This window comes from Pteropus medius, unplaced genomic scaffold, assembly GCF_902729225.1.
Source record: "Pteropus medius unplaced genomic scaffold, Ma_sr-lr_union100, whole genome shotgun sequence".
In the NCBI taxonomy this organism is placed as follows: domain Eukaryota; kingdom Metazoa; phylum Chordata; class Mammalia; order Chiroptera; family Pteropodidae; genus Pteropus; species Pteropus medius.
Genome location: NW_024354500.1, coordinates 26,815,007 through 26,835,449, shown reverse-complemented (window position 1 = coordinate 26,835,449; position 20,443 = coordinate 26,815,007). Strand labels below are relative to the sequence as shown.

Here is a 20,443-nt window from a genome sequence, read left to right as displayed (position 1 = left end):
GACAATCAACATTAGGGATTCAAAGCCTTTGAGTATAACCCAAACTGAAGTAAGCAAGCTTTTTTCCCTACTTCTTCCCAGAAATGCTCTATTAAGCAGATCTTCTTTAAATCTGCCAAATTACAGTAGTAATATGTTTAATAAGCTAGTATTTTTTAATTTTATAAATTACATTATCAATATATCTTTTAAAGAAAGAAAGAGAAAATAGCCCACTTCCCATAAGTCACTGGTAATTGGATATTGCTTAATTTCACTTTGTTCAGTTCCATCAGTGGTTGTTCTTTTTTCAATCAAGTTAGGCTGCAGCTGTGACTCTTCTAGAACACCACAAAAGAAGCTGCTACTCAAAGGTCTTGTACTGTAATAACATGTTAGAAGAGGGATGAGTAATATCAAAGAACTCAAATAATTTTTAAACCCTAGGAACTGCCAACATTTTTGACAGGGTTCCCTGGGATAATATAGAAAGTACAGTGGCTGATAAATGTAATCATTAAACCACTTACAGTGTCTTGTTAAGAAGGGTGTGTATGTGTATGATAATGCTGAAAACATTATCATTTTTCTTTATACCAAGGGTTCTTTGCTTTTCCCTATACCTGGTATCTGAGCAGGTCAAACAGCCTGTGACTACTTAACTCATTTCAGCACTAAAAAGTGTGCACATGAAAGGATAACATAAAGCTCTTCCAAGTGTTAACCATTTTGGAACCAGGATCAAATAAAAAAGGACATGTGTTCTACAATGCATAGAAAAAAAAAAAGTTAGGTGTTCTGAAGCAAGCAAACTGGAATTATAAATACTATTAAGGCAAAATGGGTTAAGATACATTTTATATTGGCATTACAGAACAGATAGACTTCATAAATTGACTTTAGATATTAATAAAAAGTTGTTTGTGACTGGATTATCTTTGGTCATATTTTTTAGGTGATAATAGCTAATATCCAAATAAAACCAAAGTCCTGGTATCCTTGTTTTAAACAATCTATTCTCTGACCATAGACTATACCTTAGTATTTATCAATTATCAGAACAAGGCCCACCATACTGATATAGTTAACCTACTAAGGTACTTCTTGACTGCCCTTTGTGAGCTTGGTGCTCTGCTCAGCACCAAGAATAAGGAGAAAAAATAACAGTCCTTAGCCTCAAGAAGCTTATGAGTCTTAGAGACAAGAGAGTGTACTTTTACAGAGATTTACAGTGCAATGCAATATAAGTCAGCACGAGGTCCATCATAAGAACATTCAAGAGGGGGAAAAAAATAAACACTAAGAATTCTCTCATCGCACTCAAAAGTTGTTTGTAACGGTGCAGCAAGAACAGAAAGGCCTCTGGATATCCACCTATAACATCCAGAAGAATCTACCCCTTCATCACTGCCCCTTTCCTGTCCCTTCCTCTTTATATATTAATTCCTGAACATCTTAAACCTCTTTCAAATCTTCTGGAGCTTTTCCTTACTCTGGAGTCTACAACGGGGGCTATCTTACATGCTCCCAAACTAACCTGCAGTTCACCTCTCAGGGTCCATCCACATCATATTATAGTGGCCTGCTTAGTAATTTATTTCCCAAGTTTAAAAACTCTTTCAAGGGAAAGGGAGCATTTAAAAACAAGTATGACTACTCTTTTTTTGTAGTTCCACTGCCTAGCATAGTGCATGACACCAGTAATTTGCTCAATAAACATTTTCTAAATAAACTTATGAATAAATATATGTGATGATTAACCAATATAATACAAATAAATCACTTTATAAAAATTCAACAAACATTAGTTCTTTTAAAGCCAAGTATAAAATGGTGCAGCATGTAAGAACTTACTGAATAAGTCATGGTAAAAAAAAAAAATTCACCCCAAATAAAGGTATACTAGAAACATAGTGATGTAAGGATACCTGTCACCAGTATTTTCATTCGTATAAGCCTGTGTAGTTATATAAAGCTGTGTTCTAACTCTTTACATCTAATATGTACTAGCAGTGGATGATAAGCAAGCTATCTAACCCAACTGAATTCAATTTTTCTTTTTCATGTGTGAAGTTATAGTGTCTATGTCATAAATAGTTAAAAGACTTAAATGAGATAACAGAAGTGAAGTATTTAGCTCTGTGCTAGCCTGCAGTACATCCTAAATTCATACTAATCTTCCTTTCTTCACTTTAAATCCATGGGAAAAATCGATCAGTACTGGGGTAGAGATCTGTGTGTGTGTTGTGTGTGTGGGGGGGCGGAGGTGGAGGTGGGAAGGGGTCTTAGGAAGTTATCTAGCCAAGGCGAGATACTACATCCAACCCAGCTATGCTGGGCTGGTTCATTATTGCCATTTTCTAGTTTCATCATTTGGGGGAGTAAATGATTCAATAATGGCCCTGATAATATTTTTGCTGCCACCATGTGGTTGGTGGCAGTGGTACAGGGATCATACTTAAGAGATTATTTTTAAAAATCCTTAGAAACTATAGCATACATTGAGAGCTTACTTACCATGTTCTAGAAAGTATGTCATATTTGATATATATTATCTCATTTAATTTTTTTTATAAAAAAGTAACAAAAGGGAACCCTGTGAGATTGGTACTATTTGTATTCCCCATTTAGAGATGGCCATTGATCAAGGACATGGGAAGGCCACTACCTTGCCTGCATCCATGCAACTATCAAGTGGTAGAGAAATACTTGAATTCAGTATGAATAAATTCAGAGCAATCCTATTTCAGTGCCTAAGCACCAAACCATAACATTGTCCTTTCTTTCTAAATGATGCTTCACTAAAGTATGAAATCTGATTTATTTGGAAAAATACTTGATCAAAATGGACAACTTTCAAAGCAACCAAATAAAAAATGCTAGTTCCTCTCTTTTCATTTATCTGGATATTTTGCTTCAATGTGTAAATCGTTTTTCTCGCAAGGAATTTATTAGACCTTAGGGTCTCAGGCTTGCCACAGAAGTCTTTACAGTGCCAGAACCCAGTGAATATTTATAAAGGAGACATCAAATCAATGTGTTAATAGTTTTAATTTCTAGTTCTATAAGCAACTGATAGATCTCTATCTTGTTCTTACATCAGTTTAAAAGCCAAAGATAATCATTTATAATTCATGATTGAGTTTGATTTGATCTCATTTCTCCCAGGACAATCTTTCCTTCAGCTTCACTTTGTAACTTTCACTTCCCACACCCTAGGAATTTTACTTGCATCTTTTGTAAAAAGACAGGAGGGTATGGGGGAAGGAACATATAGGGCCTCTGCACTCAGACCCTCAAATTCTGATTTAGCCACATACTATTTATGTAATCCCAAGATATTTAATTAATTTCCCTTAGCTGTGGTCTCATTTCTAAATTGAATGTAAGAACTTACTAAGTCAGAACTTGCCTCTTAATATGCAGCCAATAAACATTACATCCCTCCCTTCCTCTAGCATGAAAAACAAAATGGATTTACATACTATCACATAAAACCCATCTGTTTCTATGTTTCACAATCACAGTCCCAGAATTAATCTTTTCCTCTCTAGGAATATTCCTAAAATGCTGCCTTTTTGAAAATTAAGCGATAGGGTTGCTTCTAGATTTAAGATTATCCTCTTCAGTTTTTATTAGGGTTTTCTTTTTAATTTACCTTAAGAAGAAAAAGATGTCGAAGATTGTAGGGAAAAAATGCTATTTAATCTTCTCTAGACCTGTATAATCTAAGATGAACAAGGACACACATTTGGATACACAAGTTAACTAATCAAACACTGAAGGAGGTGGCAGTGAATATTCAAGCTGTTGGTGGTGAAATGAAGTCCCTATTAGCACAAGAAGAAAGATGATTCTCCCATGCATTCACACACAAACAGATGCACCCATACACACAAACACAAACACAAACAACTTCAAGTATTGCAACATAAATAAAAAATGTAAGTAGACTCTCTTAATGAAGAATCAACATTGATGTATAGTTTCAAATAAAGATGGCATCTAACACATGCAGCAAAAGACAGTTATCTGCAAAAATATATACATTATACAGCAAATATTAATTATATGGGTATAAACGTTAAGAAAAGAGGAAAATTATGTATAACAGCATAGAACAGCTACTGTAAGTATGTGCTCTGGAGTCAGATTGCCTGGCTTCGAGACCTATACCTGTATCTTGATAGATATGTGATTAAGCAAAATACTTTTCTTCTCTATGCCTTAGCGTCCACATCTATGAAATGGGAATAATAATTATATTTATCACATGGGGCATACGTGAGGCTTAACTTGAGATAATACTTGTATCTCAACTCAGATAGTAAAACAGGTAGTATTGTGCCTGGCACTCAATAAGATTTTACTGAATGTTAATTCTTCTGCATATTAAGACAAATGGGGTTAAGTATTCTCCTTTAGAAAAGGCATTACTTTTCTAAAAAGTTGAAGATTTTTGTAGGAGACTGTCTAAAATATAATTAGAGATGATGACAGAAAATCCATATTCAGATCTTGACCTGACTAAATTCTTCTCCGCGGTTCATTTATTCCTTTGCCACCTGCTTGCTCCATGGAGACGGCTGGCATAAATTGTTGCAGACTGTTCTGTGGCTGTCATTTACGCACACACACATTACTCCTTAAAAATGACTGAGAAGTAACTTGTGCATGAAGAGCAACCTCAGGGAACGTAACTCAGATCTGAAATAAACAAATTAATATCTTCAGCCTGTTACAAGCTCTTTAAATTGCATATTTAGATTCCATGAACACATCAGGGTAAAGAATTAGAGCTCTGTATCCACCTGATAGCATGAAGGCATTGGCCTACGTGAGGCTCACTGGTGATTATGTATGTGAATAAAGGACCTGGAGGGGAAACTGGATTTTGAAACATTATTTCACAGTTTATAGCTTGCTCAATGGGATAAATATTAAACTTCACATTTTAAGGTCATATCTAAAGGATTAGTTTCACTCTTCTTCCAAGACTTCGATTCATTACCATAAAGTATGAATGAATTGAACATTAGGGAATAACCTGCTTAGTGTTTTAAACAGAACATGCTGCACAGTAAAACTCCAAATCCAAGTTTGCTTGTAAAAATTTAATGTTGAAAAAATGATGAATGTCCTTAATTTCTGTTTATTGTAAAAATCTGGTTAGTAATAAAGAAAAAATAACTATAGAGTCATAATTTTGGAGTCCATGCATATGTCAAATAGCAAAAGAACCCATTTTTTTTTGCAGCATGCTATTGTTTTATGATAGAAAGCATAATGTATAGCTCTTAAAAATATAAGCAGTTTCAGTCTTTATACTGCTAAGAAAAAACAGCACAGAATAATAACTAAGCACAATGGTTCCCCCTTTATATAATCATGTGCTTTTAAACAGAAATAATATAAATATTCACTCCAATATTTATTTTTGTTGAGATTACTTTAAATCATGGGGAGAAAATAATAAAAGATGATCAGTGCTTTCTCGTAAGACCATGCTTACATTATTATGTGTCAGAGTGGCAGGGATCTTAGAGCAGCTACTGTCAGACCCACTCAACCCTACTTGATATCACTTTTCTCTTGTTCCCGAAATCTAATGAAGAACATTCTTTTGCCTTTTTTAAAATGCCTGGCATAATTATACTCACTTCTTTTGAACCAGGAGTATAAACTAAAGAAGATTCTTTTGTTACGACTAGAAGTCTCACACCCAGACTTTGATTAAAGCATTGATAGTAATATTTTACAGGCAACAATCTCAAATATTGCTCACAGCCAATTCATCCTACTTTGTCCCCTCCCCATCCACTAGACAAAAAGGGAGAAGGCAAGCAGAGCACTAATGGCTATAGTGAGCACCTACATGAGGAGTTATCAAGGAAGACGGGTACACATGAGCGCTAGGTCAGAAAAGTCACTGTAGAGGTGAAGCAAACATGCCTGGGCTCCAGGGATACACCACCGTCCAGGTGTCACTGGGATTCTGTCTGTGTTCTCTCTTGATATCTCCCTCTTCCATTCCTATTTTCTTTTGCTTTATTTAGCCTGTTGTATTACTTTTTAACCTGGATTTGTGTAGAAGAAAAAGGGAATAAAATGCCCTGAAATTATTTCACCAAAGTGATTTTACAGGACATCTTGCCAGAATACTTCAAGACTATATCAAATTCTAATTAAAAATAGAAAATAATATAAGCCCTGGTTTTAAGGTTATATTGGGAAAAAAAGGATTCTTACTTACATGCTCTCTTAATCTCTGTTAATTTTCTCTTTGTGGAAGGATTCATTTCTTAGAATCCCCACTTTTCCTATCCATCTTAAAAAGTGGAGGGAAAAAATAGAAATAAAATTACGTATTCATAGATAAAGGTGTTAAAAAATTATGTGAACAAAAAAGATAATACAATAAAAGTAACAAATACGTCAAAGAGAAGAATATCAACTGAAGGATCACTTTTTTCAAAGTACTAGACCACATACCTTCATTTTATTTAGATTTTGGTTATATAACCACACAAAGCATTGAGTTTTAAAGATTAGTCATGTCAGAAATATACAAAAAATAAAAAATGAAAGCAACTGAGGGCAGGATTCAAGGGACGGTGAAACTATTCAAATCATAGAAGTATCATGGAGACTGGATTTAGAAAGTGGAGAAACGTTGCAAGGTCTTATGCAGGAAAATGACATTATCTAAAAATACTTACTCAAGATCCTTTGTAAAAAATATATCAGAAAGAGAAAGCCTGAATTCTGCAAAACTAGGCAGAAGGCTATTACAAAAATGTATGCCAAGAACGATGGTAGCTTGCGAGAGTAGGATGGCAATGGAGTAGGAGAAATGTGAATGGTGCTGTGTTTAGGAAGTAAACATGTACAAGATTAAGTGACTGGAAGTCAAAGCAAGAGTCGAAGATAATACCCAAATTTCAAATTGTTGTCATTGCAACAATGATATGTCATTCACTGATAAAGGAGCAAGAACAGATTCTAATGAAAAGAAAATTAATTTGGTTATGATCTTTCTGAATTTGAGTTGCCTCAGGGACATTCAGGTGAAGATGTCAACTAAGTCAAATGATCACATTTTTGGATATATAAATCTGGAGATCAAAAAGAGACATCAGCTGAAGATACAGAATTGGGCATCATTAACAAATACATGGTTCTGAAGACCATGGCAGAAGATGAATTGCCAGGAATTGTTATAGAGCAAAATAAAGAACCCAGACAAGGACCACAAAGCATACACCTGCCTCGTATGCAGACTTTAAGGCCACTGGGCTCAGCTCTGCTCTTGACACTGCCTAGCACAGCAAAATGGGCATGCTTCATTTTATTCAACTTCATTGCTAAGCTATTATTTTTCTTTAATGTGTGAACACAATTCATATCATCTAAAACAATTTTCCTCATATGATTGTTTTAGAACACACAGAATAAGCTTTTCTCAAATCTGTCTTCCAAAGTTTACAAAAATACAAGAGTTAACATAAGTCATTTGCAGGAAGGATGGAAGGGGCTGGGGGAAGTGATAGTTTCTGCATAATCTTTCCATTTTTGTGAAGACTGAGTGCTCTATCCCGCTCGTATTTCAGAGCACATAATGGGCTTGTTCTTTTTCTCACACATGTGAAATAGGGTTGCAGCAAATTCAGACACGTTGTTTGGCAGCAGAACTCTGTATGTTAATTTAATGCATTTCCTGATACATTTTCCAGGGTGTAGTCAGAAACAATTCTACACATTCTGAAAAACAAAAACTTCTTAGGAATGCCATTGATCTAATTATATCTGATAGCTTAGGCACATAATCACTGTAAGAAAATTTTTAATAATTTCAAGCCATCTGTGATATAAATATAAAAATGATAAACGTGAACAGTTTCCCAAATTAAACTATGTACTCTTTTGTGTGTTTTGAACTATATATTTTTTATCAGCAGTTACCTTTTAATAGTCAATTTGAGAGAATTTTTGAAGATTACATTAAATCTTTCAATAAAGCATTTCTTTGAATAGTTCAGTAGACTCAGATTGAACTAAAGCAAGATGGAATAATGGGATACATAATCAAATGTCAGTAATAAAGTCAACTGCATGATTACTACGATACTATAAAATCAAAACCTATTTCAAGGCTTTGAAATTAGATTCCAAAAGATAATCAACACTATCAAGAGTTCATAAATTAGAGGCCCTTTTTATTTGAAAATTCAGATGTGGATTGGCCATTTCAGGAATTAATATTTCTTCATTAAAAGTTTACCTTGAAATATAAATTCCAATTTTGAGCTAACATTAGTATACTGCTTGAATTGCAGTTAAGTCAGAGTGCAGAAAGGGAAATAGTCTTTTAAGCATTTTCCTAGATTCTACTGCTGAAGACAAAAAACAAACAAAAAATATGTTATTAGATTTTCCTGGCACTTAAAGTTATTCTTCTAAAAAGTTAATTCTGTAGCTTTTTAAGACATGAAATTAATAATTTCTCATTAGGTTAAATATAATATACTCTAAAAAAAAATTAAAATGAGGCAAGCTTGACCCAACATGGATTATCATTTCTAATTTCATATTACTCAGCCTATCCCATAAGTGAAATAAAGTTACCATTGGCACAAGATATGAAGAATTTTATGAAATGCCAATATTTGTTGGTTAGTTCTAGAACCATTCAATAAATATGCAACTAACTGAAACACAGAACATTTCATTCTCGTTTAGTTAGTACATTCGATTAAAAAAATAAACTAGCAGCAGCTTCAATGTCTACCACTAAGAGATGTGTTTTCAGATGGGACACAGGAAATAAGGAAAAAATACTGTAGGGGTATGTACTCACATGTTTAAACAGCTTAAACACAAAGTAGTATACAACTATATACAACTAACATATAAAAATACAATAACATGGTTTATAAAAACTTATTCATTTCCAAATTTAATATTATAACATTCATTTTCCAATTTATGACATTTCAAAAATTTTCATCTCAAGTTCCAAACATTAAAACAAGCAGGTGGAGTATATACAAACGCCTTAGAATTATTTAAATAAATAAGGATGAAATTTAGTTCTTAAATAAACATTGTAATTACTGAAGAAAAGATTCATGCCTATGCTTTCCTCTTTTCTTCAGTCTTGATTATGAAATGTCCACATGATTTTGAAAAATTTAATTATCTGTGTCTAAATTTCCTGCTCTGTATAGTACTTACTCTGCAGAGATATTAAGTGGATTAAATTAAGTAATAATATAAAATCACACACAAAAAATGCTTAATATATAGTAGTCAACAAATACAAGTTTTATTACTACCAGTATAATCGATACCACCGTTCATTTATTTTATCTCTATTTTTATTAATGTCTTAATTCTTCCTTGTAAGAAGGGAGTTACAGAATTCTTAGAGAAATCATTACAACTATCTGCTTTATCACACATACAGAGTCTGGCACATAATAGGTGCTTCCCTGCCAAAAATAATGTTATTAAGTGAAAAAACCTCATATTTACTTAGTGATTATTCTTGTGCAAGCTTATGACATGTGCTGATACCATGCTAAGTATGTACATATATTCTCATGTATTCCTGTTGGAACCTCATGGCATGTTATTATACTCATGATGCAGCTAAAAAAATACTGAGGTTGTAGGTGTTTACAGAACTTACCACTATCACTGTTGAATGAAAGTGGTTCTGTGACTGACATTTAGGTCTCTCCGGTTCAAAATCCTATTATTTTCCGATTATATTATACTGTCTTCATAGCTCTCTTTAGCATCTCAAGCAAATCTATATCTTAACATATTCTTACAGATTTCTTTCCAAAACATAAAAACTCTATGGGAGAAGAGGCTAGACTTACAAATTATCACCAGGTTACAAAAACATCCTTATAAATTCTCTATTGAGAGGACTTGAGAGTAAAATAAACATTATCATGATTTTACCTCTCTGGTCCCCTCAATTCTACATCTCAAACAATATCCTCTCTCTCTCTGTCTTCTCTGCTATTTTTCAAATAATGGTCCATTCCTCTATACCTTTGCCTCCTTTCATGTCTTAGCCTCTAAAGTTTAAAGAAAATTGTTAAAGATGATCTGACTTCAGACTTTTATGGAAACTAACACAATCCCAAAGTTTCTGGATTCATTCTATTATGAAGCCATATTAAGACCATTGTTTAAATGCACAACAGGACTCCTTGAGACCAGCGAAAGCAGATTTTTAATTTTCACATTTATGAGTTGAAGACCAAGCGATTGCTATATAGATCCAATAAATATCTTCTGGATAACTAAATGAATTAACAGGAATTCATATTTAGAATGATGATATGGAAGCCTTATAGGCTCTTTTGTAAAAGGTCAAATAACATTCGATATACTGCAGTTACTAATAATTAATAATTATATAATAAAAACTATAACATTTCCGATGTATTCATTTCTGATATTCAGAAATGAGTTGAAAGTAATTTCTGAGTTAACCTTTTAATATCATTTTAATTAGAAAATTTGGTTAAACAAAGTAACCAATCGTCTAGGCATTAAAATGAGTGACATTTTCATTATAATTGGTTTTTTTCTTATACTTGGACTCTCTGCCAAGATTAGAATATCACCAAGGCTTTGACTAAGGACAGTGATACTGGGGTCTCCCTCAGAGGGCCTGTGATGTCACTGCTCTAACTGTGGCCCCCAGAAATTCTTTAGGAAGAGGCTAGAGGTAAGAATCAGTAGACCCTTATTCTGGATCAACTGTACAGTAACTGCATTTCCCCCAGCAAGGGTGTCTTAGAGAAGACCCTTGTTCTGGATCAACTGTACAGACACCTCCAGCAAGGGTGTCTTAGAGAAGAGGCTGTATAATTATCCTATATTCACTTGGCAAATATTTGTTAATCACCTATTATGTGCTAGGCATTGCTGTAGGTGATCGGGACTCATAACTGAGAAAGACAAGGAGAGTTGACATTTTGCAGTTTATGTTCTAGCATAGAAAACCATAAAAATAACAAATAAGTAAATTACAAAGTATGTTAAAAAAATGGTGATACATTCTATGGAAAAAAAATTAGAGAAGGATAAAGAAATTGTGAGTACTTGTGTAGGGACAGTTGAAGGCACATGAAGAAGCATTAAGATGCTATCACAGTGATTCAGGTAAGAGAAGACTATGACTTAGGTCAGGATAATAGCAGTGGAAGTGGTGAAAAATATTTGATTCCTAATGTATTTTAAAGATAAGACTACCGGGTTTGCCTAGGGTGTGTGGAAAAAAGGAGTCAAGGAGGAACCCACAGTTTCTGACCTGACCAAGTAAAAGGATGGTCCTGCTAACAACTGAGGCAAGTAGACTACAGGTGAAGGACACGTGGGGTGAGAATACTGGTTGAATCTGAGATTTCTACACATCCATGGGATGATATCCAGTTGTCAGATCCTATCTATGTCTTGGAGAGAGGTCTTGGTTGGATCATCTGCTTATATGGTATGTACAACCATGCCATGGGTGAGAACCAAGGAGTGTGAATACAGACAGAGAAGGGCACCATGGATCATCCCTGGGGAATTCCAACATTAAGAAGTTGTATGGAAGAGAAGAAACCAGGAGAGGAGGATGAGAAATGGTACCAATTTTGTAATAGGAGATACAAATAAACCGTGGTGTCCAGAAGCCAAATGAAGACAATGGATCAATGATAGTTCAAGTAAGACCATGATTCAAGTGTTTCAAATGAATTTATTAGTGACGCAGAAGGCAGAACCAGGACCGATGGCAACCTATTTCAATGAGAAAAAAATGAACAGCAATGTCTACTGAATATTAGATCCAGCTATTTTATAATGCAGTGAACTTCCTTTTTAATCACTACAGGTATTCATACACAGGCTGATGAGTATCACAGATCTTGTAGAAATGATTCCTAAATTGGGTAGAAGATTAGACCGTAGGACCTATGAGATACTCCAACTAATGAGTCTATTATTTCTGCCTCACTTAGCACCAGAGAAGAAAATACATCTGCTTTTCCATCTGTGGGCCTTTGCAATCTTAGCAGTCTGTGTTCAGAATTATCTCAATGCCTCTTCATATAAAAGAAAGTGAATCATAACAATGATCTAATGCAAAGAGGAGAGGCTTTGGTGCGAACAGACCTGAATTTCAGTGTTAACGCTATCATTGATATATAGTGTAGCTTTAAAAAGTACTTTAAATATTTTTATACCTTAGTCTCTTCTTCAGAACACTCAGTGTTCTTGAGGGAATAAAACAGTAGTTACTGTGCTTTGCTATATAATGGGTACTCAAAAAACCTTAATTCTCTAAGTGGGAGATCCAATATTTAAGGACTATTCTATGATGTTTTAAAGTAAGCTGTTTTTCTACACTTGAGTTTTAAACTACACTCTTCATTTAAGCATTATCTTTATGCCTAAACCAGAAATAGAAGTGTATGATTTTTTCATAAAGATAAAATTTTTATCTGGTTTTTAAGTTCATAATAGATTTTAAGGAGTCGTATTTGGGGTCAAATTTTGTACTATATGTTTCAAGGTGTCATTTGCTTACATAACAATAATAGAACCACACAGTGTGATGAAGCAAAGACAACAAGCTGCGAAGTCAGAATGGCGGCATATGAATCCCAAATCAGTCATTTCCTAATCATGCAATTTTGGCAAGTCAGCTCCTCTGAGACTCAGTTTCTTTTGCTATAAAATAGGAAAAATAGAATTATTAGAATGTGGGGACAATTAATTGTGTTAATACATGTAAAATATATGAAGTGCCTGAAACATAAAAACAAGTCAATAATCCTTAGTTTTTATTATTCTAGGAAAAAAATTCTAAATAGAACTAAGTTTTTCTATTTTAAATGTTTTCAATTAGGCCAAACTATTTAAAAATATCTTTATTATTGAGAAAATAACATTTTAATACTAATTCAAATAGCACAAAAGAGCCTGCAATAAAAAACCCTTCCATTTTACTTCTTTCTATCTCGCTATCTCTCTATCTATCATCATCTTACATACACACCAAACATATATATGTGTATCTATATCCCTTTTATATTCAACAGGAACAAACTATAATATTTTATATTTTCACTTAACAACACAGGTATGTGTGTATACATATATAATTCTAAACTAAATCAAAGCCTGTGCCTTTGTGATTTTTATTGATTTTTGTAAATTGCTCCCTCAAATGGTTAAATCTTGATGCTCTGACCAACAGCGCATGAAGTGTATTTTCCTCTATACCCTGACAACACTATTGGTTACAATCAAACGTTTTTTGTCAGTCAGATAGAGAACAGAAGTATTTCACATATATCTTAACTTGTATTTTTCTAATAAGCATGGTACAAAGTTTTTTCTAATTGTTTTCAACGGTACATGTTTGATAACTGTCAATACCATTGGCTTCTTGTTTAATTTTTTTTAAATGGGTCCATTACATATAAAAAAAAAGTTTTTGTCACATGTTTCAATTACTTTTCAAATAATCACACAAGTTTGGTATTTTTTTGTGTCTCTGGATTTTGGCAACCATCATCATTTTCGCTTGTATAGAAGTTAATTTTAATAACTTACTTATGACTTCAGAATTTTCCATCTTTCTCAGAAGTACTTTCTCTTAATTAAAAAATGAAATACATTTTTCATAAATTATTCTGGCATTTTTTTCTTTTTTGCATTTAATCTTAGGCCTATTTGAGATTTATATTGGTATAAAAGATGAGCTAGAAATTTAGTCTTACTTTTCTTTTGCCCTCAAATTTCTCACTAGTTATCTCTCCAACACTTACTGTATACACAATTTCTTCACACTGTAAATACATACTTATTATATAATACATGTTCATGCTTATTTCATGAGGAATGGAAAATTAATTTTATCAAATTCCTGATATGATCTTAAAATTCAGTAAATTTTTAAAAATATTTTTAATTACAGTCTTGCATCCTTAAAGTAAATGACATTTGAGTATTATTCATTTTGTTTGTAATATGCTATTGAAATACATAGGTAACATTTTGCAATATAATTTTTTATTGTGGTAAAATATATATAACATAAAATTTACCATTTTAGCTATTTTTAAATGGGTAATTCAGTGGCATTAAGTATATTCACAATGTTGTACAACCATCCCCACATCCATTTCCAGAACTTTTTCATCATCCCACACAGACACGCTACACCCATTAAACAATCTCCCCTTCTCCAAAGCCCCTCATAACCTATATTTCACTTTCTGTATCTATAGATTTGTTTGTTTAAGTATCTCATATAAGTGGAATCAAACAATAATTGTCCTTTTGTGTCTGGCTTATGTGTGGAATCTAAAGAACAAAATAAACAAACAAAACAGAAACAGATTCATGGATGCAGGGAACAAGCTGATGGTTGCCAGATGGGAGGGGGATTGGAGGACTGTATGAAAAAAGTAAAGGGATTAAGAAGTACAAATTGGTAGTTAGAAAACAGTCATGGGGATGTAAAGTAAACCACAGGAAAAATAGCCAATATTATGGCAATAACTATGTATAGTGCCAGCTAAATATTAGACTAATGAGAGGGATCACCTCATAAATTGTATAAATGTCTAACCACTATGCTATATACCTGAAACTAATATAAAATAATATTAAATGTCAACTGTAATTGAAAAATCAAAGAAGGGGTGAAAGGTGAAGGGGAATTTCCAGGTATAAAACAAGTCATAGAGATGTGGTGTACATCATAGGAAATATAGTCAATAATATTGCAATGGTGTCAGATGGTTGCTAGACTTGTCACAGTAATCACTTAAGGTATATAAATGTTGAAAATTATGGTGTACACCTGAAACTAATACAATAATATATGTTAGTTATATTTTAATAAAAATCTTTTTAAAATATCAATTTCAAAGCCACTTGCACTGCAACAACAAAAGAAATGACAGAAGAGCTCTAATGGGTACAGAGAAACTTACTGAAGACTCACTAAATTAAACAAATGAACAAACAAGCAAATAAAGAATGGCAAGATTATAGATAGGAATGTGAAGTAGAAGATCTTTTGGCTCTCAAGGGACCCTTTAGTAAAGATACAGGTTGGGACACATAAAGGCATCTGCAATTTAATGATCCTTTTGAAGTAGTTTTCAGCTTTCCAGTTGAGGATAAAGGTGAAATAACCTGGCAGAATGGAAACAACAGGTTAAAACAAACTGAAGATCCTCTAAAAGGTCTCGATACAGAAAAGAAGGAGAGATTATTTCAGGAAGCATGAGGACATATTTTGTGAGGAGGTGCTGAGCCCACAAAAAAAAATAGTATGCGGAGAGAAGCACACATAATTCAGAAATAGAACCCGATGGGTCAATGTGAGATGGAAACAAAAAATTTAAGTACCCTATGAAAAAATAATATTTAAATACATGGGATGAACATTAATTACAAAAAGGAGTCATCAGAAAAGACAAATACTAGACATATCACTGCAAATTGCTAATTTTGCTAAAAACGGGGTTATTTCAGATACCATTCAACTGGAAAGAATACAGTTTACAAGCACTTTGGATTTTTTTTTCTTGTAGGCAATGTGAATCTGAGTGTCATTATTTTTTCAATTGAAATTTAAATTTGCAGGTAGGAGACTAGGAACTGATATGCATAAAACTGAAAGCATAAATCTCATCAAATCTTTTCTTCCATTTCTTTTAGAAAATTAAAAAGTGATGCTCTGCAATATTCTCTGTCTGGCAAAGATAAAACAGGTTTAAGATGTAAACTACAGAGTGGCTTTTAGATGACTGCACTGCTCAGAAAAGAAGTGTTTCCATGTGGCTATACCAGCTTTGAAATGTGGTCATGGTTTCCATAGTTAATATCCCTGGTCTCTACTAAGTATTCTTAAATGATCTGATAATTACTTATAAATTACAAAAAATAACACTCATCAAGAATTTGGATTTGAGTTTTTCATCTTTCAAAGTATAAAGAAGGAAACAAGCTCTGTGGGATGACATGCTTGGCTGTGAAGACTGTTTCCAACCAGTCCCGAAAAGCAGCCCCTCTCTCTGGGACTGAGCACAGTTAGATGAAATATATAGCAAGTGTGGTGCTTTTGAACATATTTTAGAACTTTAATTTTCTGCATTAATCTACATAAGAAATTGATTTGCAAAGCAGCACAGAGGAACATGGCTCCGTTTGATCTTAAAAGGGGCCAAGTTGGGGGCCGATTTATACCCCTGGCAATCTATTGCTTTAAAAAGTTCCCAGTAACTCAAGGAGAAAAATAAAAAGTGGACCTTGGGGCAAAATTAATTTAGAAAAGGTCTGATGTATTTCAGTGGATTCTGAAGGCAACATCAAAAAGATATTTTTAAAAGACACTGAGGGGCTGAATTGCCCCGGTGTACAAACAGGTACAGTGGCAAGCAACAAGTAAATTTCCCACAAGTGCACCTTCCCATCCTCTTACACTCTCTCAATTTGCCTGTGCTTGTGATAGGGACTCCTTTTGCAGCTCTAGTAGTAACAAAACATAATACAGTTCCAGCCATTTATGTATATCTTTTGTTTCTAAGGTCTTGTAATGCATTCGTTCATTGAGGACCAAGAAAAAATGGCATTTTTCTCATTCTTCCAAGAATGAATGTTGTCTGCATTAATATGGCATTTATACCCCAAGCTACAGTTCTATTCTTTTTTGGTATGTATATGTAATAGCTTTGCATGTCAACACTATATCATACTGCAATCTTTGAAGACATCTGAAACAGCAACTAAGCTCAATACACATATTTCCAATATTAAAAACAACTCAATATAAGATGCTATGACCAAGTTTACATGTGCAAAGTTTACAAACAATAAGTTAAGACCACCGCTTGCCTGATAGAGGTTGTAAAATTATTCTGATTATAATATACAAACCAATTAGAGATGTTAAAATTAAAAAATAAATAAATGTATATAGAACTATGAAATATATTATGTCTGGATTTAGGGAGAAAGAGCTCATGTTAAGTACGGTGAGTTTTCTACATCAATCTCTCCAAGGTCTTCTGCATGAATCTCTTAAGATTATAGAGAAACACACTGCCACCTGTTGCCTCCTTGGAGACTTGATTATCAAGAAATAATTGCTCTGATTCTAAAACATATGCAAATGTAGATGTACAGTTCCATTTCTTTACTAATAGTATAAACAAAAATATTAAAACAAGTAAGAAAAGCTGTTCATTAAAATAATTTAATAATGTAGCATATTTTCTCTAAATTAAGTAAAGAGAAAGCATTAGAGCTATATAAATCATTCTTAACGTGTTTAATAGCATTCTTATATTTTCAATAATTTTAAATGTTAAACTTCTTTCAATTCTATGTATTATTCAATTAAGTCAGCAAATCAACTTGAAATTGAAGACTAATTAAATCAAAATTTATCCATAAAGGTCATGTAGTAAAGTTGGGAGAAGGTCATTTCTTCGAGAATTCCCATAGTTACGTATTGCCTTTTGTTAGAGAGGACTGTGTCACCACCCCATTAATTACCAGTTCAAAAAGACAGCAGGATTCCAGGGGAGAGATGGCTCTGAGACACTCTGAAAAGCAGGTCTTTTTCCAAAGTATCCCTGAGGGATAAATCACTTTTTATTATCAAATACTGAAATTTAAGTCCATAAGTACTGTTGTGCTCTGTTCAACAGTTCATAATATCATACCACACCACGTATTTTACAGCTTACTAACATACATCAACTATGGCTCAAGTTTAATGATTATATCTTAAATGAACTCCACTGATATTTTTGTGAGAAGCAACCAATACTCACTCAGGAGGAGAGAATCACCACTTTTGGAATAAAATATGATTTTTCAAAATACTGATTTTAACTTTATTGTTATACTACAAAAACGAACAAAAACAAATGCAGGTCAACTTAATAAATGATTCTGTTCTGTTTCTCAGTACTCTATCTGTAAAAGGGCTCTAAGAGTTCTCTTATGTGTGATAATCAGATATATGACATGTAAGTTCTTTTAAAAAATAAATTAAAGCAGTTTAGTATTCTATTCACCAATTAAAAATGGTAAATTTTCTAAGACATAATTTATTATTTGATAATGTTACATAAAACTATTAATCATTAGAAGCTATGATTTTTCATATTCTTGCATATTTTACATAAAAATAATACAAATATGCAGAAATTATCGGTCAAGTTAAAAAATGTAATGGCTCACAAAGAATGAAGAATCTAAAATAACAGCAACCTCTTTAAGTATTTCTATCTGTATGAAAGATATATCTTTGAGCCATTCATAATCACCTTCCTCATCTGTAAAATGAAAGTTTTATATATTCTGTGATTTCCAAGATTAGTCACAACTTAAGCATTCTAAGATTCTAAAAATTCTGAGCACGATAATTTCCTAGTGAGGCATGGTTTATTTCAATATAAATAGACAGTTCTGTTGTTTGATCATCTTCCTATAAATTATGAAATTAAATCTCACACCAAAATAAGACACCACAAAATACTGTTTCAATATTCGTCATTCTGAATCAAATATAGGTTATTGTAATAGTCAACATAAAATCACACACACTATCGCTTGAAGAGCTATCAAAATTTGAAATGCCTTCCACTACTTAACAACCTATTTTGGTCAAAGACATAGAGCTGTATTTCATTGAAAAGCAGATATCGAATTTGTCATTAACTTTCTCATATACAGAGAACAGACAAGTGCTATTTCGAGAAAGAGTATCGAGTTATTTAATATTTGAACATTATTTAAAAAAAAAACTTGTACTCTGGACTATATGGTTAATTACTTATGTTCCTTAAAAAAGAGCGTTTTCTTAATATCCCATCGTATTTCTACCATAGTTCATCACTATGTAAAATTTTTCATGTACCTTTCTATAGCTGCCCAATTTAATATTCATAAAAACACAATTGTAAAGTAAATCTAATGAAATTTAATTAAAATTATATCTATTGAATGCATCTTTCTTGCAATAGAGTAAGTCTAGTTCAAAAAAAATCTCCACAAAAGCCAAATAATTGCAAACCCAAAAACTTCATTTGAATGTTAAATTTCATGGTTTGGTGGGCTGCAACAGTTTTATCCCTGTTTGAAATAATTATAAACACAACATTCTATTTAATTATATTTACTAAAATTTATCATATTAGAAGACAATTGGTAAACTACAGCATTTATTTCTGTAATCTTTATTATTAGGATAATTACATGGTCTTTGCTTCCGATTCACTCTTCAGAAAGTAAATTACCAGCCTGAATATTTGAGTTTCTATTTTTAGCTTACTTAATTCATTAAAAAAAAATAAAAACTTCTTTTTGCCCATTGGAATCTATGAAAATATACCTTTTCTAAAATCATGCCATTGCATGTTATATTTTATAATCCTGATTCTGGTGATAGAAATCTCATAGGATAAAATGTCTAGCGAAAATACTTTAGAGCGAATAGTATCATAATTAGTTTTATAAATAAATCCTGAAACAGAAGAATAAAGGTTATAATTCAAAGATCTAAAATAGACTATATTGCTGTCCTGGATATAGGAACTCCCTACTGATTGGCTAATGCTACATATTTAGTATCATTAATTCTACTCCCTTGTAGAATAAGAATATACATTTGAATAAGAATCAAAACATAATCAAGTGAGTGTGCATATTCGGACAAACTGTTATACCATGTAATGTTAAGAAAATTTAAATATATAATTATTAGTCCTATTTTCACAGAATAAAAATGCTATAGCCTTCCGTTGAAAACTACTCTCATAGTTGTATTTTAAAAATACAACTCTTCTATTTCAGTATCACATATTTGTGTATACTAATATAATGAAGCTTTAAATATTTATTTCAGAAAAGTCAATGAATAAATTAATCAAGTCTTATTTTTAAAGATTTTTTTTTTTTAATTCTATGAGAACAAAGCATAAAATGTAGTACCTTTGGATATTGTTTCACAGGAATCAAAACCCTTTCTGAGAGCTTTATGTTTTTGTTGCTGATGACATCAAGGTATTTCTTTTCTTCATCTTCCTTTTTTCCATCAGAACCTTGAAATTTTTCAATTTCTGAAAAAAATTTACAAGAAAAAACAATAAACAAAGTGAGAAATCATCATCAAATGTTCAGGCTGTTATTATTACTTCCTTTCTTAAGTAAGATTTGAAGAATCTTGATAAAAGGACTGAAACAGCACCTTGTTAACGGCCACATGAATGCTGCTACTGGATATAAGATGACCTCTGTCAACTAAAACTAAAAGGTAATAACTGAAGATGTGATTGTCTTGTTTGATGCATTTAATTAATTTTTAACATCTTCAAACAGAACATAAGGAAGAATATGTTCCTTAACTATTTAAAAAATCTAA

At 32.6% G+C, this 20,443-nt stretch overlaps 1 protein-coding gene across 14 annotated transcripts in view; it reads right to left on the bottom strand.

Moving 5' to 3' along the window:
• The window catches only part of KHDRBS2 (KH RNA binding domain containing, signal transduction associated 2), a 512,467-nt gene that overhangs the window by 418,449 nt on the left and 73,575 nt on the right, over positions 1-20,443 (bottom strand). For all 14 annotated transcript variants that reach the window (XR_005650707.1, XR_005650704.1, XR_005650702.1 and 11 more), the window contains one exon: positions 20,014-20,141. Coding sequence is in view for 4 of the 14 variants with exons in the window: in XM_039852950.1 (XP_039708884.1) it covers positions 20,014-20,141 (128 nt within the window). In the remaining 10 variants the exon portion in view is untranslated. The remainder of the gene's footprint in view (positions 1-20,013; positions 20,142-20,443) is intronic.